The 24,653-nt window shown below is 46.7% G+C and overlaps 1 protein-coding gene across 3 annotated transcripts in view; it reads right to left on the bottom strand.

The window, feature by feature from the left end:
- LRRC8C (leucine rich repeat containing 8 VRAC subunit C) overlaps nt 1-24,653 on the bottom strand; it is a 122,155-nt gene that overhangs the window by 27,626 nt on the left and 69,876 nt on the right. For 2 of the 3 annotated variants that reach the window (XM_047785347.1, XM_047785346.1), the window contains exon 2: nt 7,974-8,115. The exons of the other annotated variant lie outside the window; for it this stretch is intronic. In XM_047785347.1, coding sequence (XP_047641303.1) covers nt 7,974-8,111 — 138 coding nt within the window. In that variant the 5' untranslated portion in view covers nt 8,112-8,115. The remainder of the gene's footprint in view (nt 1-7,973; nt 8,116-24,653) is intronic. 3 annotated transcript variants of the gene reach the window in all.

The following is a 24,653-nucleotide window of genomic DNA, read 5'->3' on the forward strand; positions in this document are numbered from 1 at the left end:
CAGAAGCTGGACTTCAGGGCACATTATCAGCATGAACAACTCAGAAATCACTAGAGAGCCTATCATTTTTCCCACCTCTGCTTTTCAGGGAACCCTGGGTGCACTGTGACCGGAAGGCCGTTTGCCCCGGCGTTGACGCTGGTGGTTCTGAGTCAGAGAAGCAGTTCAGAATGTACCAGAAGTAAGAGGTGGGATCAACTCCAAGCAAGGAGCTTGCAAGTCCCAAGCTCTCCCCCAGAGCGACCCTGCCAGCCGGCGTCCTCCTGCTGACTGGCTTAGGCCACAAGGATCTTTGGTTTCGAGTCGTTGCCATCCTTCTGCTGGCTCCCTCCTCCCTCTGATTCAGAAAGCAGGAAGCGTCTTTCCTGTGGGGTGGTTGCAGAGCGGTCCCCGGGGCTTCTTGTTTCTCGCTGCTCCCTCTATATTTGGTAACGGCCTGAGTGTGGGCTGCTTTGGCTTCGGTCACAATAGGATAACCTGGCATCATGGAGCAGAGTCCTAAAGCAATCTTAGGTTTCCAGGAAGGAGCATGTTGACCTTTCAGGATTTGGTCTATTTTAGTGAGTGTGTTGCGTTTCGAATCGTGTTGTTTATAACGCAAGGTTACGTGTTTACAGCCTCGGTCCTTGAGGGTGTGTGACTGCACAGAGAGGATGTGCACGCTCTCCCGCTCTGCAGTGTGTTTCTGTTTGTGTCTTGTGTGGGCCAATGTAATCGAAGGAATGCTCGCGTGCGTGCGTGCGCTTTACTCCAGGGCAGCCTTGGAAAGAGCTGCGTGCTGGGAAATGAATAAATATTCGTCCGATGAGTAAGATGAGGGTTGATTTTAATCCTTTCACATCAGGGCAAGAAAGAATCAGCAGCCCATTGATAGAGAATACCTCCCCCCTGCCCCCAGCATTTTCATAATCGTGAACCTACATGCACACAGTCTTTTAGAATAAAGAGATAATGCGCTATCATCTGCCATTGGCACAAGCCATTTATAAGGCCATCAGAAGCTACCCGATCACTCTGTTAGCACCACTACGCCTCCTCAGATTCTGCTTTGTCACGTGCTCAAGCCGCAAGACTTAATTAACTTGTTCTGCAGATAAAATCAGAGAGAGTGACTGCACTTCCACTTCACAAAGGGAAGATCGAGGCTTACACATTGTCTTCTGATTATTGTACTGTCAGCTTGGAAATGAGAAGGGATTTTGAGCTTCCAGAGAACCTTTTGTTTTTGACGTTATCAGTCATTAAGCCAGTTTCACAGGATTATCCCAACAGAGCTCAAATCGGAGCTTCAAGTCTCCCCCTCGGGACCGTTACACTCCCTTGTAACGTGGATACTGGTGGTTTTACTTTCTTTAACTCATACCTTATTCCTGTTTCTTCACTGCTTACTCTAGGCTGGGAGTTATTACTTAATACAGTGAGCAATCTTTTAGAGAAACCTAAGCTGTAATTCAGAAAAGTCATTCTTTTGTAACTTTCTATTTTCCCTTTTCGTCATTTTGCACTTGATTTTATATGGAAACTCCTGTTTTACAAGCCAAAATATGGCCACAGGATCTGTGCAACTGTGATGATTCCATACCGTCACCCAGCAGGGTGCACGGGGGTGACAGCCACGTGCTGGAGGAATGACCCGAGAGGGGAGCCCTCACTGCAGCCCTCTAGGCTTGGAGGCATTGCCTCACCCTTCAGATGAGAATTTGCACCTGAAAATGGGACTGATCTACCTCCGGAGGGTGCTCCTGGGAGCTCAAGTTCACGCAGATTCTGGCACAGCTTCCTTACCAGCGCCACTCAATGGGAGGGCTATGAGTATCCCAGATGCGACGGGAGTGCCCCAGCCCAATGCAGGACGCTGCCCCAAATGCTCTGAGGACCCACAGGGAGGGCTTTGTGACATGGTCACACTAAATCTGCTGTTATGCTGGTTTTTTTTCTTCCATTGCTTTAAATATATATATATATATACACACACACACACACACATATTGGTTTTGTAAACTCGTTCTTTGTGAATGAGCTCAATTTCGCCTCTTCAAGTCCCTAACTTCCAGCAGCTGAGAAGACGCTGTATTTAATGCTCTTAAAGCTGCCACCTTAATTACGGGCCTCACACCCTCAACGGCACTGCTTCCGTATTTCCACGGTCTTCATCGACCGTCAGCCATCCGAGGGCTGGAGCTGTGCTGTTTTCTCTTCCAGTGTCTGTAGCATCCACACAACGCCTGGCACAGTGCAGGTTTGAGGGATGTTTGCTGAAGCAGTGGTCCAGCCCGTGTGAATTCTGAGCCTGGCAGCCTTCATACGCTGATGCAGCTGCCTTTGGGCCATTTCACATTTTCAGAACCTTGAGCTCTCAGACTGCACTTTCCTCATCTAGTCCACGGGAGTCTGTTTCTTCCCCACGGCTGTAAGGATGAAGCAGGCCTGGGTGAAGGGCCCAGGTGAGGCCACGCGTCTGGGAGGGTGTGCTGAATGTACGGGGTTGGGTGCTAAGTGCGAAGCGCCAAGAGCTTCTGCGCAGCAGAGACGTGATGGGGGCTGTGCTCCGGGAAGGTGACTGTGACCAGGGCTCAGGATGAGATGCTGAAGGTGGGCTTGAGTCCGCTTCTGAACTCTTTGCGGCCGCATCCCCAAACGATGCTCGTTATAGACATTTCCGCAGGCACACACTCCCGTGCTCTTTTATCTTGTCCCAGGTTAGCCGCTCGTTCTTTCAGAGACTCTGTGTGGTATCTCTTTTCTGCGTTTCATCCTGCCGTGGGATAGGGAACCCAGAGAGACGACTCCTGTGCTCCTTAGCAAACATGCCCCGTGGCGGTGCCGGTGCTGTGACACGGTGACGTGGTAATAAAGCAAGACAGGTGCAGAGTCCTCCTGTGGACCTGTCACCTCCCTCCACTAGGTCCCCAACTTGCCACCCCCAAGCCCGCTACGTCCTGCTCCCTGTCACAGTCTCTCGGCAGGTGTGTCACTTTCTACTTCACAGAGCTGTAAGGCACCCCCCCCCAATCTTTCTGTGCCTCCCCCTCTGCCACAGTGCCTCTGAGGCCCTCATTCCCATCCTGGGGGAAGGTACCCCTCCACCCAGGTGAAGGGGAAGCCCACCTGGATCCTGGACGCCTCACCTACGTCCTCGTGAACACAACCAATCTCACTTGCCCTGAGCTGCCGGGTCTCATATCCACCTGCGCATCGAACACATTTAAACGTAACATGCAGAAAACGAAACTTTTTTCCCAGTAGCTCAAGCCTAAAAGCAGAGAGTCATTCTTGATTTCTCTCCTTCTCTCAGACATCCCATTCAATCTTCCAGCAAATCTTAGTGTTTTTCTTTCAAAACATATCCAGAACCACTGCTTCCATCCTGGACCAAACCACCTGATTCGTGTCTCGCCTGGATTTTGTCATACAGCCTTCTGGGGAATCCCCCTGCTTCCATCCGGCTCCCTGTGGTGCTTTCGCAAAAGCTAGAGTGGGTCTTGTCCAGAGCTAAGTCAGATAATGACAACCCTCTGCCCCAAACCTTCCAAACGTGTCCCGTCTCACTCAGAGCAAAGACGGACGCTTTAAGTGGCCCGCAGGACCTACACGGTCGGGCGGCTGCTGCCGCTCAGGCCTCCTTTCTCTACCACTCTATCCTCACTCTGCTCCTGCCCACTGGCTTTTCCCTCAACATGCGAAGGATGCCCCTGCTCCAGGCCTGTACCATCCCCAGGGCTCGTTCTAGCCTCACTTCAGCGTCCAGACTTACAGGATTACCGTAAACATCCTTTGGCACCAGCATCGCTGGGAAAGATACAGCCCTGGAGTCACAGCTGGTCAGCCAGGCGGCATCAAGCTCTCTTTCTCTTTGGGGGAATCTTCCCCTCTGCCTGTGGTGTGGTCCACACGGCTGCCCGGGAGCTAGTCTCTCCCCGAGCTCTCCTCCCTGGATCATCTCAGGTTGCAAGGAAAGGACCCACCTCAGGCAGACTTGCATTTACTCTGGCCTAGATGCCTTAGGCTCCGGAGGGGTCGAGAGCTCCCGAAGCTTGATAGATACATCTTTCATGTGTCAAGGGGACAGCCCCTGTTACGTGTGTCACCACGGTCACAGAAGCCCCACGGTCAGGCTTCCTACCAGGCATTTATCACTCTCCCAGCCCAGGTGCACTTGACCAATCAGCGGCCACTTATGCCATAAGCAATGTTGCCTGGCAACACAGCTAACATTCTAACATTGCCAGGCTCCAGGGAAGCTGAGCTAGAAAGTTAAGAAAAACCCTATGGTACTTGTCTTTCTCTTGCTGACTTACCTTACTTAGTATGAGAATCTCCAGTTTCATCCATATTGCTGCGAATGGCATTATTTTCTTTATTTTTAACGGCAGAGTAGTCTTCCACTGTGTATATATGTACCACATCTTTTTAATCCATTCATCGGTTGATGGACATTTAGGTTGTTACCGCATCTTGGCTACTGTGAATAGTGTTGCAGTGAACACAGGGGTGCATGTATCTTTTTAGATTATGGTTTTGTCTGGATACACGCCCGGTAGTGGGATTGCTGGATCGTATCACAGGTCTCTATAGAGAACAGACTTGTGGTTGACCAGGGAGACGGGGAGGGAGTGGGATGCACGAGGCGTCTGGGGTTAGTGGATGCAAACTATTACATTTAGAAGGGATAATCAGTGAGGTCCTACTGTACAGCACAGAACAACTGAGATTGTTCTAGCTCAATCTCTTGGGATGGACAGACCATGATGGAAGACAGTATGAGAAAAAGAATGTCTCTATATGTACGACGGGGTCACTATGCTGTACAGCAGAAATGGACACATCGCTGCAAATCTACTATACTTCACTACAAGTAAAATATTAAAAAATTCAAAAAAAGGAGAAACTGGGGAAAGCCAAACGTCAAAGTCTCCCGCAGAAGGGGCGGGTCCTGCGACTGCTCTGCTCACTGTGTCTTGCTCTTCCTGTCCCTCTGCCTCGACGGCTCCTCCCTGGACATCTGCACGGCCTGCTCCTGCCCCAACATCAGTGCCTTCCTCGGAAGTCACGTCCCCAGGGAGGCCACCGCCTTCGAGAACCGCACCTCCTAATGGCACCTCCTGGGACTTCCTACTGCCCTCGTATATGCTTTATTTTCATTTTCACTGTCCGCATCCCCCTCTGACATAGATCATTTACCGAGCTGATCGTGCTTGGGTTTTTCTTTTCCCCTCTAGGAGGTAAGTCCTGGAAGGCTGAGCTGTGTCCTTTTCCCCTCCTGCACTGATAACGCTTGGCAGCTCCAACAGGGTCTGGCACTTAGCAGGTTCTTCAACAACTATTTGTTTTATTTGTGAATGCACTGATGCCCTTTCTCTTACTCAAACTCTTATTTTTCACTGGCATTCTTTTTTTGGGTGGAGGAAGGAGGGCAAAATATTTTCAGCCCACAGAGAAAAAGCATCATGGGATTAGTGGTGAAGGACAGAGATTTGGGGGCCAAAGAGGGCTTGGATTTCAGTAAGGGTCTTGCCACTCACCAAGGAAGTTCTCCTCATCTGTCTGTGCTGGAGTGTTGCATCATATCCTTTTGTTTGTTTGTTTTTTTTTTTTAAAGATTCCACATATAAGTGGTAACACACACTAGCACATCCTGGGTTGGCCTCAGGATGAGATAACGTAAGACGTGTGCAAAGCCTTCAGAAGAGGGTCTGACGGAGGCAGCGCTTGATGTTAACTACAAGCAAAATCAGTGTTAAGAAGGCCTTGGTTCGACCCTGCACTGCTTCTGCTCTTTCCTCTCCTGGCCCCTCACCCCCTCAGATGACCTACTTGCAAGAGCCACCGGCCTCACAGTCTTAACTTCTTTTTCTAAAAATTTTTGTGGAAGTAGAGCTGATTTGCAACGTTGGGTTCATTTTAGGGGTTCACTCAGTGATTCAGTTTTATGTACATACACACTTATATATCTATTCTCCCACAGTCTTTTACCCCCATTCACTTTTCCGTCCATGGAACCCAAGATGGCTAAGGCCCTGGCGGCTGCGGGCCTCTGCTTGGTCTGGGAGGTGCTTGAACCACCTGCTCTCACTGCCCCCGCCCGGCCCCTCCTCTCTCGGTTTCCACCTGTCCCTTCTTCAGAGGCGCCCACTCCCTTCATTCCCGCTTTAATGTATTTCTGACGTCTTCTCACTGACAGCATATTCTCTGGGGGTGACTCCGTCCCCAGGCACGGCTTCAGCTCTCAGGCTGACAACACCCAATGGGCGCCAGTCCTACGGGGCTGTTTCCCAAAGATGCCATGCTCTCTCTCGCATCCATGACTTGGCGTTTGCGTTCCTCTTCTCTCTTTTCTTTCATTTTAAAGTCAATAAATTTTATTAGATTTATAGTTGTACAACCATCATCATAACCTACCTTTAGAAGGTTTCTGTCCCAATCCCCAGTCCATCAATCCCCCCACCCCCGCCGCCCCAACTGTCTCCTGTGGTAACCGTAAGTTTTTCAAAGTGTGTAAGCCAGGTTCTGTTCTGCAAATATGTTCATCATATCCTTTTTTTTTAAAAAAAAAGACTCCACATATAAGTGATAACACATGATGTTTGTGTCTCACTGTTTAACTTCACTTAGCATGATAATTTCTAGGTCCATCCATGTTGCTGCAAATGCCATTATTTCATTCTTTTTTACGGCCAAGTAATATTCCATTGTTTATATGTACTGCATCTTCTTCATCCACTCCTCTGTCGATGGGCATTTAGGTTGCTTCCATGTCTTGGCCATTGTATACAGTGCTGCAATGAACACTGGGGTACATGTATCTTTTTGAGCCACGGTTTTCTTCAGATAGATGCCCAGGAGTGGGATTGCTGGACCATATGATAATTCTATTTTACTTCTTTGAGGGCTCTCCCTACTGTTTCCCACAGTGGTTGCACCAATTTACATTCCCACCAACAGTGTAAGAGGGTTCCCTTTTCTCCACACCCTCTCCCCATTGTTTATTGTTTTCAGACTTTTGGATGATGGCCATTCTGGCTGGTGTAAGGTGGTACCTCCTAGTAGTTTCAATTTGCATTTCTCTAATAATGAGTGATGCTGAACACCCGGACACAACCTCTTCTGATGGCTCGTTTGTTTCCTGCTAAAGATGAACTGCTTATTGGTATATACGTCCTCAGAGTATAGTGCCTGGCACACAGGTATGCAAAAAAAATCTGGATCCAGGATATGAATATATATTCTCTACATAGAATGATTATGATTCAGTTACTTTTTTTTTTTTGTCTTTTTGCCTTTTCTAGGGCCGCTCCCATGGCATATGGAGGTTCCCAGGCTAGGGGTTGAATGGGAGCTGCAGCCGCCGGCCTATGCCAGAGCCACAGCAACGCTGGATCCAAGCCACATCTGCGACCTACACCCCAGCTCATGGCCACGCTGGATCCTTAACCCACTGAGCAAGGCCAGGGATCAAACCGCAACCTCATGGTTCCTAGTTGGATTCGTTAACCACTGTGCCACGAGGGGAACTCCGTGATTCAGTTACATTTTAATTCAGAACTAAACATCATGTAAGATAATATCTCATCAAAACCTCAGTTCTTCCAGAAAACCTTATCAGTGGTAAATATAAGAGACAAAGAAACAAGTTTCATTTTAACACTGTAAACGGCACTGTGGATATCCATGCTATATTCTCCTGCAAAGCCAACTCTGGAAGATACGCGACCCCCCTCTGGACGTGACGGACACCCCATATTACTTGGCTGGAGTCCAGCACTCTCTGAGCTCAGTGCAATCCTGCAAGTACCACATTTACCTTATTAGGAGAGTTCGGTCAATTGGGTTTCAGGCTCGGTGCCATGATTACAAGCACCAGATGCACGTGGAGAAGAGCCACGAATAAATACATTCGAATACATGCACGGTTAAAAATCAGGCGGCCAGCTCCCTTGCCCTGGCTCCGCTGTGACACGCGTCCAGGCACCCACCTGCAACGTGCAGCCAAACACACCGATCATCAGCATGGCCACCGACAGGTAATCGGTAAACACGTCCCACCACGGCTTCAGCACCCGGAAGGCAGGCTGCTGCTCAGAGAACTGCCGGAACTCGGTCACGGGAATCATGGTTCTGCGAAAGGAGACATTGCTGCGGAATTAATTGATCCTTACAGCCATGCTTTCATCTTTAGCACAGACCGCACTGTGAACGGCTTTTGAAGTTCTGCTTCAAACCATCGGACTCAGTGGCTCCATGGGCCCAGGAGCACCTTAGGGTTTTCGGGAGCATCTTAGAGGAAGCCCCCAGCTGCGGAAATAAGGAGCCCCCCGTGGGAAGCAAGGGCCTTTATCAACCCTCGTCGCATCGCTCAGTGCCCTCGGGCTCCAAGGACCAAAGAGCAGGGTGCCATTGGCTGGACCCTCCCACCCCCTAAACAGAACACAAAGATGCCGGAAGGCGCAGAGCCCACGCTTTGAAAGGTTTTTGCTTTTTATCTTATCATCTTGGGTGGTCGTTTAAAACATTTTTAAGTGTAACCTCAGCATTGGTTGGCATTACATTTTTTTTTTTGTACTGATTATGTATTCAAGCCTTATTTGTAAAGCATTTTGCTTGCTCTCTGGGGATGTTTTCTTTTTTCTTTTTCTTTTTGGCCACTGGTCGTTTTCTTGCAAGAGGGACACTCTTATTGGGGGAGGAGGAGGTACTGGGGAGGACAGCGTCATTATTTTCTTGCCCCCCCCCCCTTGTTTTTGGTCCCTGTGCTTTTTTTTTTCTTTTCTTTTTTTAATAGTCATACCTGCGGCATACGGAAGTTCCCAGGCCAGGGGTGGAATTGGAGCTGCAGCTGAGGTCTACACCACAGCCACAGCAACACCAGATCTGAGCCTTGTCTGCGAGCCACACCACAGCTCACGGCAACGCCAGATCCTTAACCCACTGAGTGAGGCCAGGGATGGAACCTGCGTCCTCACAGATACAACGCTGGGTCCTCAACCTGCTGAGCCACAGTGGGAACCCCTGGCTCTGGCTTTGGCTTTTCCCTCTATTTCCTACACTCCTTGTATTTCACTGTGACCCTCAGACTCATCCTCTGAGCATGAGTTTTCCCTGGAAACAGCTCTCTCTCTATCTACACGAGGGCGGATCAATGAACAGGGCGCAGCTGAGGCTCTGGGGAAAGGGGACCACATCCCGTTCCTGGTCTGCATTGTCCCTTCTCGCTGCCCGGTCCCGCTGCCGTTACTGTGATCTAGGACGCAAAGTCAATCACCCGGCTCCCGGGCAAAGAAGATCTGCCCCTCATCTCACGGCAGGAAATAAGGGTGCCCAGGGCGGGCCTCACAGACAGCTGCTCTCCCTTTTGCCATCCTCGGAGCCGATCACCCAGCTCTCCACCCTGGCGAGTGGTTTAGTCTGCGTCAAGACGGGGGAAGGCTACATTTGGTGCGTATCCTCCCAAGCCTTTTTCTCCTGGATCTCCTCCTCCTCCTCCCTGGTGCTGAATTAAATGCTAGACAATAAGCAGCCCAAAGAAAATCGGAGCCTGTTCTCTGAGTCCACTGGTGGCGATCTCTGGAAACTATTAGGATGTGTTCCATGCCATCCTGCTGCTTTCCCTGACTTTTTCTTAAGCGGTCATTTGCCTTCCTTGGCATGATGAAGATCCAGCCACTCAACCCGGCCCGTATCCCTGAAGCACCTCCTTGACATCTGCGCAGCGACGGATTCGACGTCCTCCTTTTGTTGAAACACGACTTTTCTTAACTCCCCTGTGTTACCCACCGCCACCAGGCTGCAAGCTTCTGGAAAGGAGAACCTATGCCTTATGCATACGCGGGTTCTGGAAACTTGTATGGAAGCTAAGCCATCCAAGCTAAAGGACTCTGCCGAGTCCTCATGTCATCAACAGTTCAGACGAGGTCAAAGTTTGGCTTTCCTGATGCTACGTGACCTTTTTCTTCTCAACGGATCATCACAATCTCATGGCCCCACATGGTTCCTGGCCACAGCCGTGCAGTGGCGGTCACAGGCACTAACTCGTCTCAACTTCCACCGTCTGCCCAGAATATCGTCTTATTCTATTTTGCACCCCTGTCCCTTCCCACAGTGCCCGCCAAATGAGAGGCCCAGGACCCCCGTCTGTTAAATGAATGGGTGAAGTCAGATGACTGTTCCTAGAGCAATGGTCCCCCAATCAAACGTGGGGTCCCCCTTGCCGCCTGCGCTGACAACCCTGACAAGCATGGTACCCACGATGCCGTCTCCCACCTTTCATAGAGTTGGTTATTGTCGCCTTCATCATCAATTCCCCTGCACCTTGGAGGGCACAGGGTTTGCTCCCTGCAGCGAGGAACCACGTCAGGAGTGAAATACACCCATGTAGAGCCAAGGTCCTCAAGCCCTTTGATCTCAGGACCCCTGCACGGTCTGAGATGCCGTGTGGAGGACGGCCAGGGGGGTTTCTCGTGTGGGTGATACGGATCAGCACGGCCACACTGGCAGTGAAAGCCAAGAAATCTCAGAAACACGTATTAACTCATGAAAAATAACAAACCCGTTGCAAGTTAACATAAATTCTATTATTACGAAAAGTAACCACATCCTCTAGAACAAACAAAAAACTAGTGAGAATCATGGCATTATTTCACATCTTTTCAAATCCCGTTTACCAGCTGGCTTCATAGAATATAGCTGGATTCTCATATCTGCCTCTTCATTCAGGCAGCTGTGATAAGTTGTCTCGATTAAAATTTATCAATTAAATATAGAAGCAGTTAGAAAAAGGAGGAGTATCCTAACAGACTTTTCAGATAATTGTGGATATTAACTTTTGATAATATATCAAACTAACTTAGTTAATTGCAATATGGACACTGAAGGCTGTACCAAGGAACCTTTCAAACTTACTCGTCTGTCTTGTACTTTAAATAGACCTTTTAGCCATGCACAATTTTGTAACACACTTGAGTCGTCTGGAAAATACTAGCTCACTCAGTTGTGTAAAACTTCCAATTTCTATTTAAAAACCACGTTTTCAATGATATCACCACTGCTTTCGTCAGAAAAGTTTTTAAGTAATGGGAAGCTGTCAAACTCAGTGGTGGACACCTGTTTTCCAAAAGTCTAATCATGGGTTGAGAGTCTGAATTTTATTTCTGGTGGCAAATATTATCAGGCATTTTCTTGAGGCGTCAAGCTCACTTTGTTTGGAGGAAGCATCTTTCCCCAGACTCAAGTCTGAATAATCTGTGTTTTATTCAATTGAAATGGCGTATTATGATAAGGTGGCTAATTCAACGTTCAACTCAAGGATGTCCCTGGAACTCAGAAGGCTCTATGTGGGCTCCGTCTCATCGCGCTGTGTATCATTATGAAATGTAGTCAGGTGCCAAGAGGTCTTAATAACTTGTACTGGCTCAAGGAAGACATTAAACGAAATATTTTTTTCTTTTAGGTTGTAAGTATGTGCCCATGAAGAATACCCCCCCCCCTTTTTTCTTGCTGCAAAAAATAATTTGGGGAGGAAACAAAGGAGAAGTCGACTAAAAAAACTCCAAAATTAATTGAAAAAAGAATTTATATTCCTTCACACATTTCAGCATCTATTAAAGCTATGCATTACAGTGACAACAATTTCTCTTTCACTAGTTTCCCAATGACAGAAACAACCATTTCGGGGGTTGTTTCAAGCTGAAGGAGCTGCTTCTGAATAAACTGCCTAGTCTCTTCCCCTAAAGAGCCATCAGAAAAATTTCATTTTATATTTAGTTTTTTTTGTATTTTAGAAATACAGGAGTTCTCTTGTGGTGCAACAGGTTAAGGATCTGGCATTGTCACTGGGGTGGTTCGGGGCATGGCTGTGGTGCGAGTTTGATCCCTGGCCCAGGAACTTCCATATGCTGCAGGCACAGCCAAACCCCCCCCCCAAAAAAAAACCCAAAATACCAAACAAACAAAAACCCAAACCAGAAACAAAATGATTATATTTCTTCCTACTCCGATTTCTAACCCGTTATGTAAGATTTTAGCTTATGTAATGTCTTTGGAGCGATCCTCGTAGTCTAATTAAGAATATATGGTTGGTGGATGCAAACGACTACATTTGGACTGTGGATGAGCAATAAGGCCCCGCCGTACAGCACGGGGACCATGTCCAGTGTCTTGGGGCGGGGGGACATGATGGAAGACGGCACGAGAAAAGGTACACACGCGTGTGTGTGTGTGTGTGTGTGTGTGTGTATGTGTGTGTGTGAGACTGGGTCACTATGCGGTGCAGCAGAAATGGACACAACCCTGCAAATGATCCATAGTTTAAAAAAGAATATATAAACTTTTACTTTGTGTTGTGTATTTGCCTCTATATCCTTTTGGAGAAATCCACATGCATTCTTTTCCTAAAAATATTTATTACCAAGAGTCATTTTAATGGCTCTAGTGTCTATAAGCCTTTACTTCTCAAAACTATCACATCATATAATTGTTTGGCGAAGAATACTGGTAAAGTTAGTTGCAAACCCAGAGTGTCTTATTTCTTTCGTTTATTTGGCTCCTCCTGAAACAATCTGTTGTCCTCTCAGGAAGTTTTTAATATCTTCTCCAGAATTAATTATCCAGAACGAATTCCACTCCATTTATTACCCCATGACTCTAATAATATCAAACATACACTACTTAGGCTCAAATCCAGTTGCTAACACTGTTCCCCAGCGGCTCCCGGGTGGAAGGCCCAGCTCACTGTGCTTGTTCCACATCTTTCTGGCCGTTGGAAAACGGCATCGTCTTTGGACTGGACCGCCACACACTGTTCAAGGAAACGAGAGCCCATCCAAGTGACGGTGGTAAGTAACCGCATCGGTTACCCGGCAAGGGGTCTTCATGAAAAGGAATTAAAAAATGCAACAGGAATCTTACGGGGAAGAAAACCCACATACATCATCCATCTGTGCGGCTACATGTGTGGGTCCGCTCTCAGCCCTCACCTCACCTGCTCTATCTTCCGTATCGGGTGTAAAATGACCACTCGCCACTTGGCTCTCAGGGTGCGACAGCTGTCAGGTTTTCCTCCTGTTTTCCATGCGGCTCCCTCTGCCGTTCCTTGGCTTGTCTTCGCCCTGGCCTCTGACTTTGGTGCTCAGTCTGGTCCAATTCTCTTCCCTGAGGCATCTTCTCCCCGGAGTGCGTCAAGCCACAGTGCCTTATGCCATCTATTCTAAACCTGAATTCATATTTGCCTCCAGACTCACGGACCAGCCGCCTGCTCGGGAGATCCTTCTGGACATCCACGGACACATGAGACTCAGTAGCTCCCAAGCCAGCTCCAGTTCCATTCTCTCATCCACACCTCCCCGACACGCCGCAAAGCCCTGTTCCTGCAACTTTCCTCAGCTGATGGCAACTCCATCTTTCCAGTTGCTTAGACCAAAGTATTTGGAGTCATCCTTGAGTATTCTATATTTTATGTCTCACATCCAATCTGTCAAAAAAATTTTTTTTTTTTGGTCTTTTTGCCTTTTCTTGGGCTGCTCCTGTGGCATATGGAGGTTCCCAGGCTAGGGGTCGAATTGGAGCTGTAGCCACTGGCCTACGCCAGAGCCACAGCAACGCAGGATCCAAGCCATGTCTGCGACCTACACCACAGCTCACAGCAATGCTGGATCCTTAACCCACTAAGCAAGGGCAGGGATCAAACCCGCAACCTCATGGTTCCTAGTTGGATTCGTTAACTACTGCGCCACGACAGGAACTCCTCAAAAAATATTTATATGCCTTAATATAAGGAATGCCTCCTTTAAAAGAACGCTTCATGATGGCAGGAACTTTCTTTTCAATTCTATTTTGTATATTGGTATGTCCCAGTACGTAAACAATAGTGCTTTTTTTTTATTAGTAGTAGTAGGCACTCGATATTTGCTGAATAACCAGCAATTTAGTAATTGAGTTAATAAATCAGTGAATAACTAGTAATTTTAATGAAGAAAGGGGGTGCGACTGCTCTTCATTTTAGAAATAATGATTGCACAAGCAGAGCATGTGTCTGCTGAGTACTGCCACGAGAGGAAGAATCCACAGGGCAGAGCCGGGAGGGTAGCGCAGGTGAGGCCAACGCAGAGAAGGAGAGTCAAAGAGGAAGCACACAGAAATACCGTGAGTTCTTGCGGGTTCTTCGTGCTTCTCCCAATCAAAATAAAGTCATCAGCAAGTGCTCAAAACATCAATTAAAGAGCAAGTTACTTTTCTTACGGTAGAGCAAAGGTGGAAATAAAAACAGGATCAAAAGCCAAACTTTCTTATTTTATAAAAAAATATCATTCTCTCTCAGGAGAGCACGACCCGCACATTGTATTTCACTCGGCAGTTGCGGTACATGCACGGCAATAATTTTTAGAAAAATTCACTAAAGAAGGCCATAATTACATGGTTCTATAGAAATATATTTACCTTCGAGAAACTCGGGGATGGGTTATAACAGTGCAGAACCTGAAAGGCACTTTCAGAAGTCATCCACTCTCTCTCGTTTCATGAATGAAAAACTTGAGCCAAGCGCGATTAGGCACCACGTTCAAGGAACAGAGCTAGGGGTGATCCAGGGCTTCTGATCGAAGCTTACCTCTTAGCTAACACTACATCATGCTGACCTGAATGTAAAGAATCTAAAATACACCAAGAAACAAATGGCTTCAATAAAATTTCTCTAATATCAATTTCTCTTTTCATGTCCCTATTTGAAAATATAAAATAAAAAATAAACTATTATTAATACATGCAAGTGGTTCTTAAACTATAGTGCTCCTAGAATCCCATAAAGGAGAAATTTAGACTCAGAGGGCATCATAAGAGGCCAAGGTGAACTCCCAACCCATCGGATAAACTTCTGTGCTGTTATCTCCCTGGATGTTTCCATTGTCCTCTGTTAAAGGAATGGCCCCATCGCTTTATTTGGAAAGGATGCAGGTTGAGCATAACCTATTTTCCCAAGGGTGGCGGGGAACAAAAATCATTCCTACCTGGCAGTTCTGGTTCTCTCTTAATCAATCTTAGTTGATTATACCTCTTTCTCACCATACTCTTCCCCGATTTAGAGAAAATCCCTTTAATCACTGTGCTTCATTTCGGTTCCAACAAAGGCCATTGCTTTACCTAACAATTTTCACAGTTATCTTTAGCTCAGTCCTAAGCTTTTAATTCACTAAAAATGTGTTATATATTATTATCGGTAGCTGATTTTTCTCTCTCACAAGCATAGGTTCATTTACGCAGGGGCCGGCCATAAGTAATTACAGCATTATAATAATAACATGTGTATTAAAATGCATGTGGAAGTATACATTAAAAACATAGAGTGTAAGATACATCAGGCCCTGTGCTAGGTGCTGGGGGAACGGAAGTGAACAACGCAGACCAGGTGCCCGCCCTTCTCCTCGGAGCGCTAACGGGGGGACATGCAATTAAAGCCATTCCTACAAAAGCATGAATTGCAACTGATCCTCTCTGTGCCCGTGGCTACTGTTCCCAGTGCCAGTGGAGCCTTTAGAGCTTGCTGTTTTCATCTCACTGAGGTCAGCTTTTGTATCCCGCTGATCTCTGTATCTTCTAGAGCACTGAGCAATGTCAGCACAGAGCCTCAATACACAGTTGTTAAATTCGAAGAGCCTAAACACACACACACAGGCATACACAGACAGACACCACCACACCGAGCACTTTGTAAAAGGCCAGATTCTTCTATTTTATCATCCTCTGTTCGAGTCGGACGCTGTAAGAAAGAAGTGACGCTTACCAACGGCCTCGCGTTGTAAACAATGATTACGGAAAGAACATCCACTACGGAGGAGACTGAGAAGAGGGCAAGAGTTGGGAATAATTTATAATGGCAACAGCAAGGATCATGGACATTTTAATGTACAATGTCACTGGTGACAAAGGGAGGTACTGAGGGATGATAATGACTCCTCAGGCACCAGCTTGTAGCCCATGGCCACATCTTGTGACTCTCTTATCAGAACATTATCCTATCAAGAAACAAGTGACAGAGAACAGAGCCAAACCTAAAAGCCTTATTGACAGTATCACGGTTTAGAAACACTGCACTTATAACTCTTGGTGAGGTCTCGATTTCGTTGGGAGCTTTGTCAAAGAGCTTTGGCTGCATTTATATGACACTAATTTACGTAATGTTGGTTGTGTACATTTTAAGTACATTTAAACTCAGAAATCTGTTTTGAAAATGAGGCTAAATTATGATCTCATCGTTTTTAAAAACCTGACCATCAGAGGTGGTCATTCCCTCCCTCCCTCTGCTCCCCGGGACACACCTACCGTCTCTGAGAAATAAGGCCTCCGCTCCCCGCACCGCACAGGTCTCAGCCACCTCTGCCTCCACACTGGTTCCTCCTTCTTTAAGCCTGCGACTGTCTTCCAGGAGCTCGTGTACCCTGAAAGCCCCCCAACCACCCCAAAGGATGCTAAACCTTGAAAGGACCCTGGGTTTCCCCTTAAAGGCTTGATCCCATTCTTGTGATTTGGACAAATGTTCAGTTCTTATCCGCCTCTGCATTCAAAACCTAAGGCTGGATTTCAACTGAGTAAATCTCTAAAGACTGTTTTCAAGATGATTTTTCCCTTCCTCCAATGGTCAAAAACAGGGAGGTTCATCTCCGAGCCCAGTTTCCCTGCCCGAACAAAGAGAGCACAATAGTCTCAGCAGCGGACACGCTGAATGTACAGCACAGGCCAGAGAAGTCAAACACAGCAAGGGCCAGACGCCACCCCCACCTGGAAGGAAGCTTTCTGAGGAAGGAATGGTGAGGAGAGGGAGGTGGGAGGGACGGGGACACCCTGCCCTCCGGGACATTAAGACGAGAGTTACTGTTCATTCTTCCCAGACCAGAGTAGCCTGAAAAGGCAGGTGTCACCTTCTCTCTCCCATCGCTTGTTCATTGGGCCTAAAATGCTCAATGGTTTGTCGCGTTGAGTTCCTAAGGATTCTGTGGGGAGGGCAGCTGGCTTTTGTGTTTCAACAGAGAGTTCTGTGTGTTTATAAACAACTTTCACAAACATAGATAGACTGATACTTATGAAAACAGAGCACCCACCGAAAGAGTGACCGGGAAGCTACAGCAACTTGTTATGAAAATTTTGCCACTAAGCTTTTATTTTTTAAAATAGGATAAAAATTTCAATTTCCAGCCATATTAAGGACAACCACTAGGAAACAAAGTCGCTCTCCCCAAGAAACAAGAGATCGGTGGTTAAAATGAGAGACTGAAAGACCAATGGATTTAGAATATGGCCATTTTAAGTTTCTTTTTCATTAAACTCACCTTACAAAAATCTACTCTTCAAAATTTCCCTTTTAAGACAAGGGACCGTGGAAGGGTTGGCAACAGCAGAAAAACATTAAATGCTGAATAGATCTCTTTGGGGCCTTTCAAGAATGTTGTTCTCAAGAAATTAGCTCGTGGTCTGTCTTCCCTGTTGGCCATGCTCAGTGAAATCCACGATGGAAAGAAGAAGTGTGGATCCTGCCGCTTCCAAGGGGGGGAGGGGAACCAAAGGAGGAAAGTAACAACCACCGGAGTTTCTTTATTTCAGAAAAATAAAACTGACATGAATGCACCTGAAAACTGGAGTACTGGGTTTCTGTCCCTCAAGCCAATAAATATTTAATGCAAGGCTTTGTGCTGAAAAGAAACACACTTGTTGGGTTTGGCTCTGAAGTTAACCCATTGCTTTAATGGGCATCTTTTCCAAGTTAGACATTATATGGGTTCCCTCTTCCAACTCTTACATGCTCATAGCAAAGCTGAATAAAATCTAACATGATGATACTCAGTCCTCAAAAGCCTCACATTCCAGAAGCCGAGGATGGGCAGAAAAAGATTCTTTATATGAAGGCTCTAGGAGAATATGGCCAACGGCCACGGGTCTCTCAGGTCTAGACTGAGCCAAAAATCGAAAGGAAGAAAATGCTTGGAAAATATAAATCAACTCACTAGGAGTTCCCACTGTGGCTCAGTGGTTAGTGAATCCGACAAGGAACCATGGGCTTGCGGGTTTGATCCCTGGTCTCACTCAGTGGGTTAAGGATCTGGTGTTGCCATGAGCTGTGGTGTAGTTTGCAGATGTGGCTCAGATCTGGCGTTGCTGTGTCTGCGGTGTAGGCCAGCAGCTGTGGCTCCGATTAGACCCCTCACCTGGGAACCTCCATGTGCCATGCGTGTGGCCCTAAAAAGACAAAAAGACACACACACACACACACAAGTAGCTGATATACTACATTACTTGACTGCACAGGGGCTCTTGAAAAGTCACCACCCAGGAGATGGAAGCCATAGTAGCAGGCCCTTGCTAACCTACAACTACAACTAGAATGTTCTTTCAACCTCCCCTCACTTTTCAGACTCCTCTGCATCTTGCAGACCTTGGCTCTGGTACCACTGACTCAGGGAAGCCGTTCTTGATCTCCCTGTCCGGTCAGATCCAGGTCTCACAGCGCGGCGGACCTCTCTTGGGGGCCCCTGTCATCGACACCACTTTCCATTCATTTCTGCGGCTTCCGGATGGAGGTTTGTCTCCGTTGTTCGCAACACCTAATGGTCTTTGGCACATAACAGGTGCTCAATATACTCTTGTCGAACAAATGAATAACTCATTAAAAACAAAGTTACAAGAACAGTCCAAGTGCCATCAGACTTATTTGTCTTTGTCAGCAAGAAGAAAATACGCAGAAAAATTTAGAGCCCATCAACTAACTTGGAATCAGACCTAAAACAGTGCCATCTTTACAGACAAACTGTATAATATCTTGAAATTGTTTATTTGCAGTTACTATTATTAGTAAGAAAAATGGCTTGGGGCCAGACGAGGGCTTGCTGAGAAAACGATCTCAAAGATGTCGAGAGCCCTGCCAAATATATCTTTAAAAACAACTCAAAGACCCAGAAAACAGGAACAAGATACTGAAACCCGGGAATACTTCAACTTGTATGATGACATCCAGTATCTCAAGTGGTTTTGCTCAAACGACTTCATAAGCAGGATGAAAAGGTGGATCGGGGAAGACTGAGAGGAGCACAATTGACTCAAGAGCTGTTAAACTGGAAGGTGTGAAAGATTAATCACAAATACTGCGAAACGGTAGAAAGGCCACAGACATCTATTTCGAAACTTAGATTGAGAAGGAAAAGGTGAGGCTGAAACAAGCTAAGCTACTTTTAAAAGTCAGACATCTCAAAGCTGAGTGATCGTTGGAAGTTCCGCAGTAAAATGGGATTTAGGAATGAGCGAATGATCTTTTGGGTGGCTTAGGGCCAAGGGAAAAAACAAGGTTTATGGAACAACTGTGGGGGTGTGTTTGTTTTTACTTGTCCCGTAATGTTTAATCCTATTTCCAGATGACCCATGTTAAAAACGAAATAGATGTTTCAGGGCCCTAGAAAATGGTTATACAGACATGAAATAAAATTGTTTCCTCAGACTCTTGCCTTTGGAATGGATTGGCAATGAGATGCTGCTGTGGAGCCCTGGGGACTATGTCTGGTCACCTGTGACGGAGCAGGACAACGTGAGAAAAAAGAATGTATACACGTAAGTGTAACTGGGTCACCATGCTGTACAGTAGACAATTGACAGAACACTGTAAACCAGCTGTAATGGAAACATTTTAAAAATACAGTTAAATAATTTTCACATTGATTATATAAAAAAAATTGTTTCTTCAAAAACAAAGTAAATTATTCAACAAAGAAACAGACACTGGTGAAAAGATACGTTGGTTCATTTCTACTCAATGTTCTTAGATACAGAAAGTGTTGGACTCACTTCTGGGAAAGGACTGGGATTGGGGGGAAGGAGGTGGAGAAGACCATGGGATCCTGATTCATCCTTTCTGGAGGCTGAGAGAAGAACACATCGTCACTGGAGACAGTTACTCCAAAGTTTTTCAAGGACAGATACAGTATCCTAGCTCCTACCTCGGTGACTGGCAGCTTTAGTCTTTCTCTCTACAAGGACCAGCAGAGCTTTTATCGACACGGTATTGAGCTCAATGATGTGGCTACACCAATGATTAAGACAGACGTAACACCTGTCCTGCTGAATCTCACGTTAGGTAGAAAGACATTTAATCACCATGGTGACAGGAATGATGAAATGCAAGTTCAGGATGCTTTGGTAGTACACGGAGGACCTGAGCTACTGGGGGTTTAGGAAGTGACATCTGTATGACAACAGGTATAGGCAGGAAAAGTTACCCAGGTGAAGTTGGAGGCCGGGGCCCAGAGAACGTTCCAGGCAGAATGAAAGTCTGCACTGTGATGGCTTTTGGTTCCCCCTTTGAGATGTATCATTTGGTCCTCCATCATTTATGAGAAAGGTTTTGTCTGTGGATTTGAATAAGGCTGGACCTGGCGTTTTCTATCTACGGGTGGGGTAGCTTGAGCTGGTTCAGACTCCACGTGACATGGGGTGACAAGCCACATGTTCTTATACTGAAAGGGAAGACGGTCACCAGGACTCACTAGGCGTCTTTAGCTAAGGCAACCATGAGGGCCCAAGGCCACTCCTCCCGTCCAAACATGTGCCAGCCTGCGGAGTAGTGGTCGCCCTCAGAAATCCCCCTTTGGAACTGACTTCCGAGTTGCACACAGCAAGCTCAGTCTTTGGTCGGAAGATAGTCTCCTGTAGCCTTTTTTACTCCCGCCTTTCCTCCCTTGGAGAGAGCCTTCTTTCTTCCATTTCTTTCTTCCTCTCTCCCTTCCTCCCCCCCGCCCCACCCCCCACCGCCTTAACATTTGTATCCAACCAGTAAGCCTCAAGTACTGGCGATAAAAAATAAATACAAGGTGACAGCTGAATATATGGACAAGAGATCCATAAACAAGGAGACTCAAGATGTGCCATCCCTTCTTTTTGCTCCTCAGCTCTTTGCACAGATTCAAACCCAAAGGGTTTATGGGAGCCAGACCTCACTGGGGAAGAAGCACACCAACGAGCCGTTGAACTCTGCAAGTGGTTTGGAAAGAGACTGGCTGGAGGACAGAGATATAAAACCAAGCGTGACGAGTTCCCTGGTGGCTTAGTTGGGTATCTGGCGTTGTCACCACTGTGGCTCAGGTTCCATCCCTGGCCTGGGAACTCCTGCCAGGGATGGAACTAAAACCAACCAAACAACAACAACAAAAAAACCCACAAACCCCTCCAAACCCCAACTAAAACCAAGCACGAGACTGCCCTGGGATGGCATAAGAACAAAAATGGAATAAACTGGTTATCTAATTTTCACAATCTGAACTGAAATAGACTGCCATAGTTTTTTTTTTTTGTGTGTGTGTGATAAATCAGTTGCTATATAAACTCACAAAACTTGCTATTCAAAACCCAAGAACCAAATACATTTGGATAAGAGAGACTACTATTCACCATCTCCAGCTATCACTTCTTTTTGTAACTGAGATATGACGTGTAACGCCGTGTTATTTTAACTGTCCAACATAACGATGTGCTGTGTCATATACCCCGAAATCATCATCAGAGTGAGTCGCACTCATATCCATCACCACACGTAGTTAGTTTTCTTTTCTTGTGATGAGAACTTTTAAGATCTCTTAGCAACTTTAAAAGACACCCTGCAGCGCCGTCAAATATGACCGCCAGACGCACGTTACCTACTCACAACCCATTTATCTTGCAACAGGAAGTCTGTACTTTCCACAACCTTCACCCACTTCAGCCATCTCCCCACTCCCAGCTCCAGTAACCACCGATCTGGTCTCTGTATCGATGAGTTCGGTTCTTTTAAAAAAATATCCTACATATAAGTGAGACCATATACTATTTGTCTTTCTCTGTCTCCCTTAATTTGCACTTAGCGTAATGTCCTCAAGGCCCATCCATGTCATCAAACGAGGCAGGATTTCCTTCTTTTTATGACTCAATAATATTCCACTGAATACAGACACCACATTTACTTTGTCTGTTCATTCATGGAAGGACACAGGTTTTGTTTTTGTTTTTGTTTTTTTTTTGGTCTTTTGTCTTTTGTTGTTGTTGCTATTTCTTGGGCCGCTCCCACGGCATATGGAGGTTCCTAGGCTAGGGGTGGAATCGGAGCTGTAGCCCCCGGCCTACGCCAGAGCCACAGCAACGCGGGATCCGAGCCGCGTCTGCAACCTACACCACAGCTCACGGCAACGCCGGATCGTTAACCCACTGAGCAAGGGCCGGGACCGAACCCGCAACCTCATGGTTCCTAGTTGGATTCGTTAATCACTGCGCCACGACGGGAACTCCTTTTTTTTTTTTTTTGATGTTTTGAAGGGTGTAAATGATGCTGCAGTGAACATGGGCATGCAGATCTTTTTCAGTTTAGTGTGTGTGTGTGTGCTTGTTTGTTTTTTGAGATAAATACCCAGAAGTGGAATTGCTGGGCCACATGGTAGTTCTATTTTTAATTTTTGGAGGAAACTCCATAGTGTTTTCGACAGTGGCTGCACCAGTTTACAATCCTACCAACCGTGCACAGGGGCCCTTCTTCTGAGGCTTCACCCACATGCTCTCTCATCTTTCTGGGTGTGAGGGCCATCGCCCTTCGGCCTGGCTTTGCATTTCCCTGATGTGATGCTGAGCACATGTTCGCATACTTGTGGGCAATCTGCATGTCTTCCTTGGGAAAATGCCTACTCAAACCCTCTGCCCATTTTTTTAAAAAAATCGGATTTTCCCCCCCTTTTGGGTTGTACAAGTTCTTCATATTTTTTTATATGAACCACTTTTCAGATAAATGATTTGGAAATGATTTCTCCCACCCCATATGTTGCCTTTTCATTTTGTTCATGATTTCGCTGGCTGCACAGAAGCCTTCTAGTTGGATGTAATCGGATTGTTTTTGCTGTTCTTGCCTTTGCTTTGGGCATCAAGACCTCATTGCTAAGACGGAGATCAGTGATCTTACCGCCAACGTTTTTTTCAAGGTTTATGGTCTTACTCATGTTCTGGTCTTAACTCATTTTGAATTGATTTTTGTGCTTGGTGTAAGACAGTATTCGAGTTTCATAATTTCAGATGTGGCTGGCCAGTTTTCCTAACACCATTTATTCAAAAGACAATTCTTTCCCCATTGTATACCCATTCTTTTTTTTCTTAAACTGGTGTCTTTTCTGGTGAGAAAGCCCATAGCTTTTCCTAATCCTCAATCGGATTTGTAATCCCCCAAATACCTAACCACCACACCACTGTACATTAGCTCTTATGCCTATCAAAAAGCAGAAGGCATGTGTGCAAAGAAAGTAGCTGCAGGAATTAAACTAGAAAAAAATGTAAGAATATGAATGAGTCAGCATGAGGGTATAACAGCTTTAAGAGGTATCAACTTCAAAGAGAAAATGGAATTATTTGGGTTGCCCTAGTAACACCACGATAAAATGTGGAAGTGAAAATGCAGGATGTAACATTAGGAAAACCTTCCTCAGCACGAAGGCGTCTCACATCATGGAATGAGCTTTGCCATGGCAACTGGCAAAAAAACATGTAAACGGATTAAAGAAAGAAAATACCCAAGGGAGGGGAAGCCCACCAATCAAGACTGAGCCGATATAATAAAGAATCTGTACCTTTCTTTTCTTTTAACTCACAGAGGGGAACGCCAAAGGGACAGCAGGGCTCAAGTGAGACTTTCCCCAGTGATCTTGAACGCTTTTAAAAGTTTGGCTTTCTGTATTATTTTCACCCACTTATTTGTCCCCAAACGGTACAGAACCGGCATGCAGTCTGGAGCTCTGGTTTTACGACAGGTAAGGGCCAAAGAGACGCCGTGAGGAACAGGCTGCGTTTTCCATGGCCAATCTCTACTTTTGGGGGGAAGTATGTCTCCGGTGATTAAGGCAAGAAGAGGCATTCACAGTAACGCAGTTCTGCTGCATCGAAGGCGTCCTCTCGCATCATAGCACTGACATCCGAGGGCCCGCCTCCAAATCCTTGCTCTGCCACCTGCGAGCCAGGTGACTGTCAGCCGATCACTCAGTCCTTCTGTGTCCTCCTCTTTGACTTTTTTTTTTTTTTGCCATTTCTTGGGCCGCTCCAGCGGCATATGGAGGTTCCCAGGCGAGGGGTGGAATCGGAGCTGTAGCTGCTAAGCCTACGCCACAGCCACGTGGGATCTGAGCCTCGTCTGCGACCTACACCACAGCTCACGGCAACGCCGGATCCTTAACCCACTGAGCAAGGCCAGGGATCGAACCCGCAACCTCATGGTTCCTAGTTGGGTTCGTCAACCACTGAGCAACGACGGGAACTCCTGTCCCCCTCTTTGAAATGGGGGAAAGGGAAGCGCCTTCCTTCCCAGGTTTGCTGGGCCGTGCACAGGAGGTCACTCTGACAATCCCTGACGGCTGTCCTTGGAGGACATCAGCACTCAGCCAGGACAACCATCAGCACGATCGGTAGAGCACACAACCAAATGTGCTCCCGGTGCTAGGCAGTCTACCGCGAGGAATAACAACCCCTCGGGTGCTAGGCAGTCTACCGCGAGGAATAACAACCCCTCGGGTGCTAGGCAGTCTACTGCGAGGAATAACAACCCCTCGGGTGCTAGGCAGTCTACCGCGAGGAATAACAACCCCTCGGGGTCTGGGGTCTTCAGGTCTAATGTGAGGTATCACACGAAAAAT

This window comes from Phacochoerus africanus, chromosome 6, assembly GCF_016906955.1.
Source record: "Phacochoerus africanus isolate WHEZ1 chromosome 6, ROS_Pafr_v1, whole genome shotgun sequence".
Classification (NCBI taxonomy): Eukaryota; Metazoa; Chordata; class Mammalia; order Artiodactyla; family Suidae; genus Phacochoerus; species Phacochoerus africanus.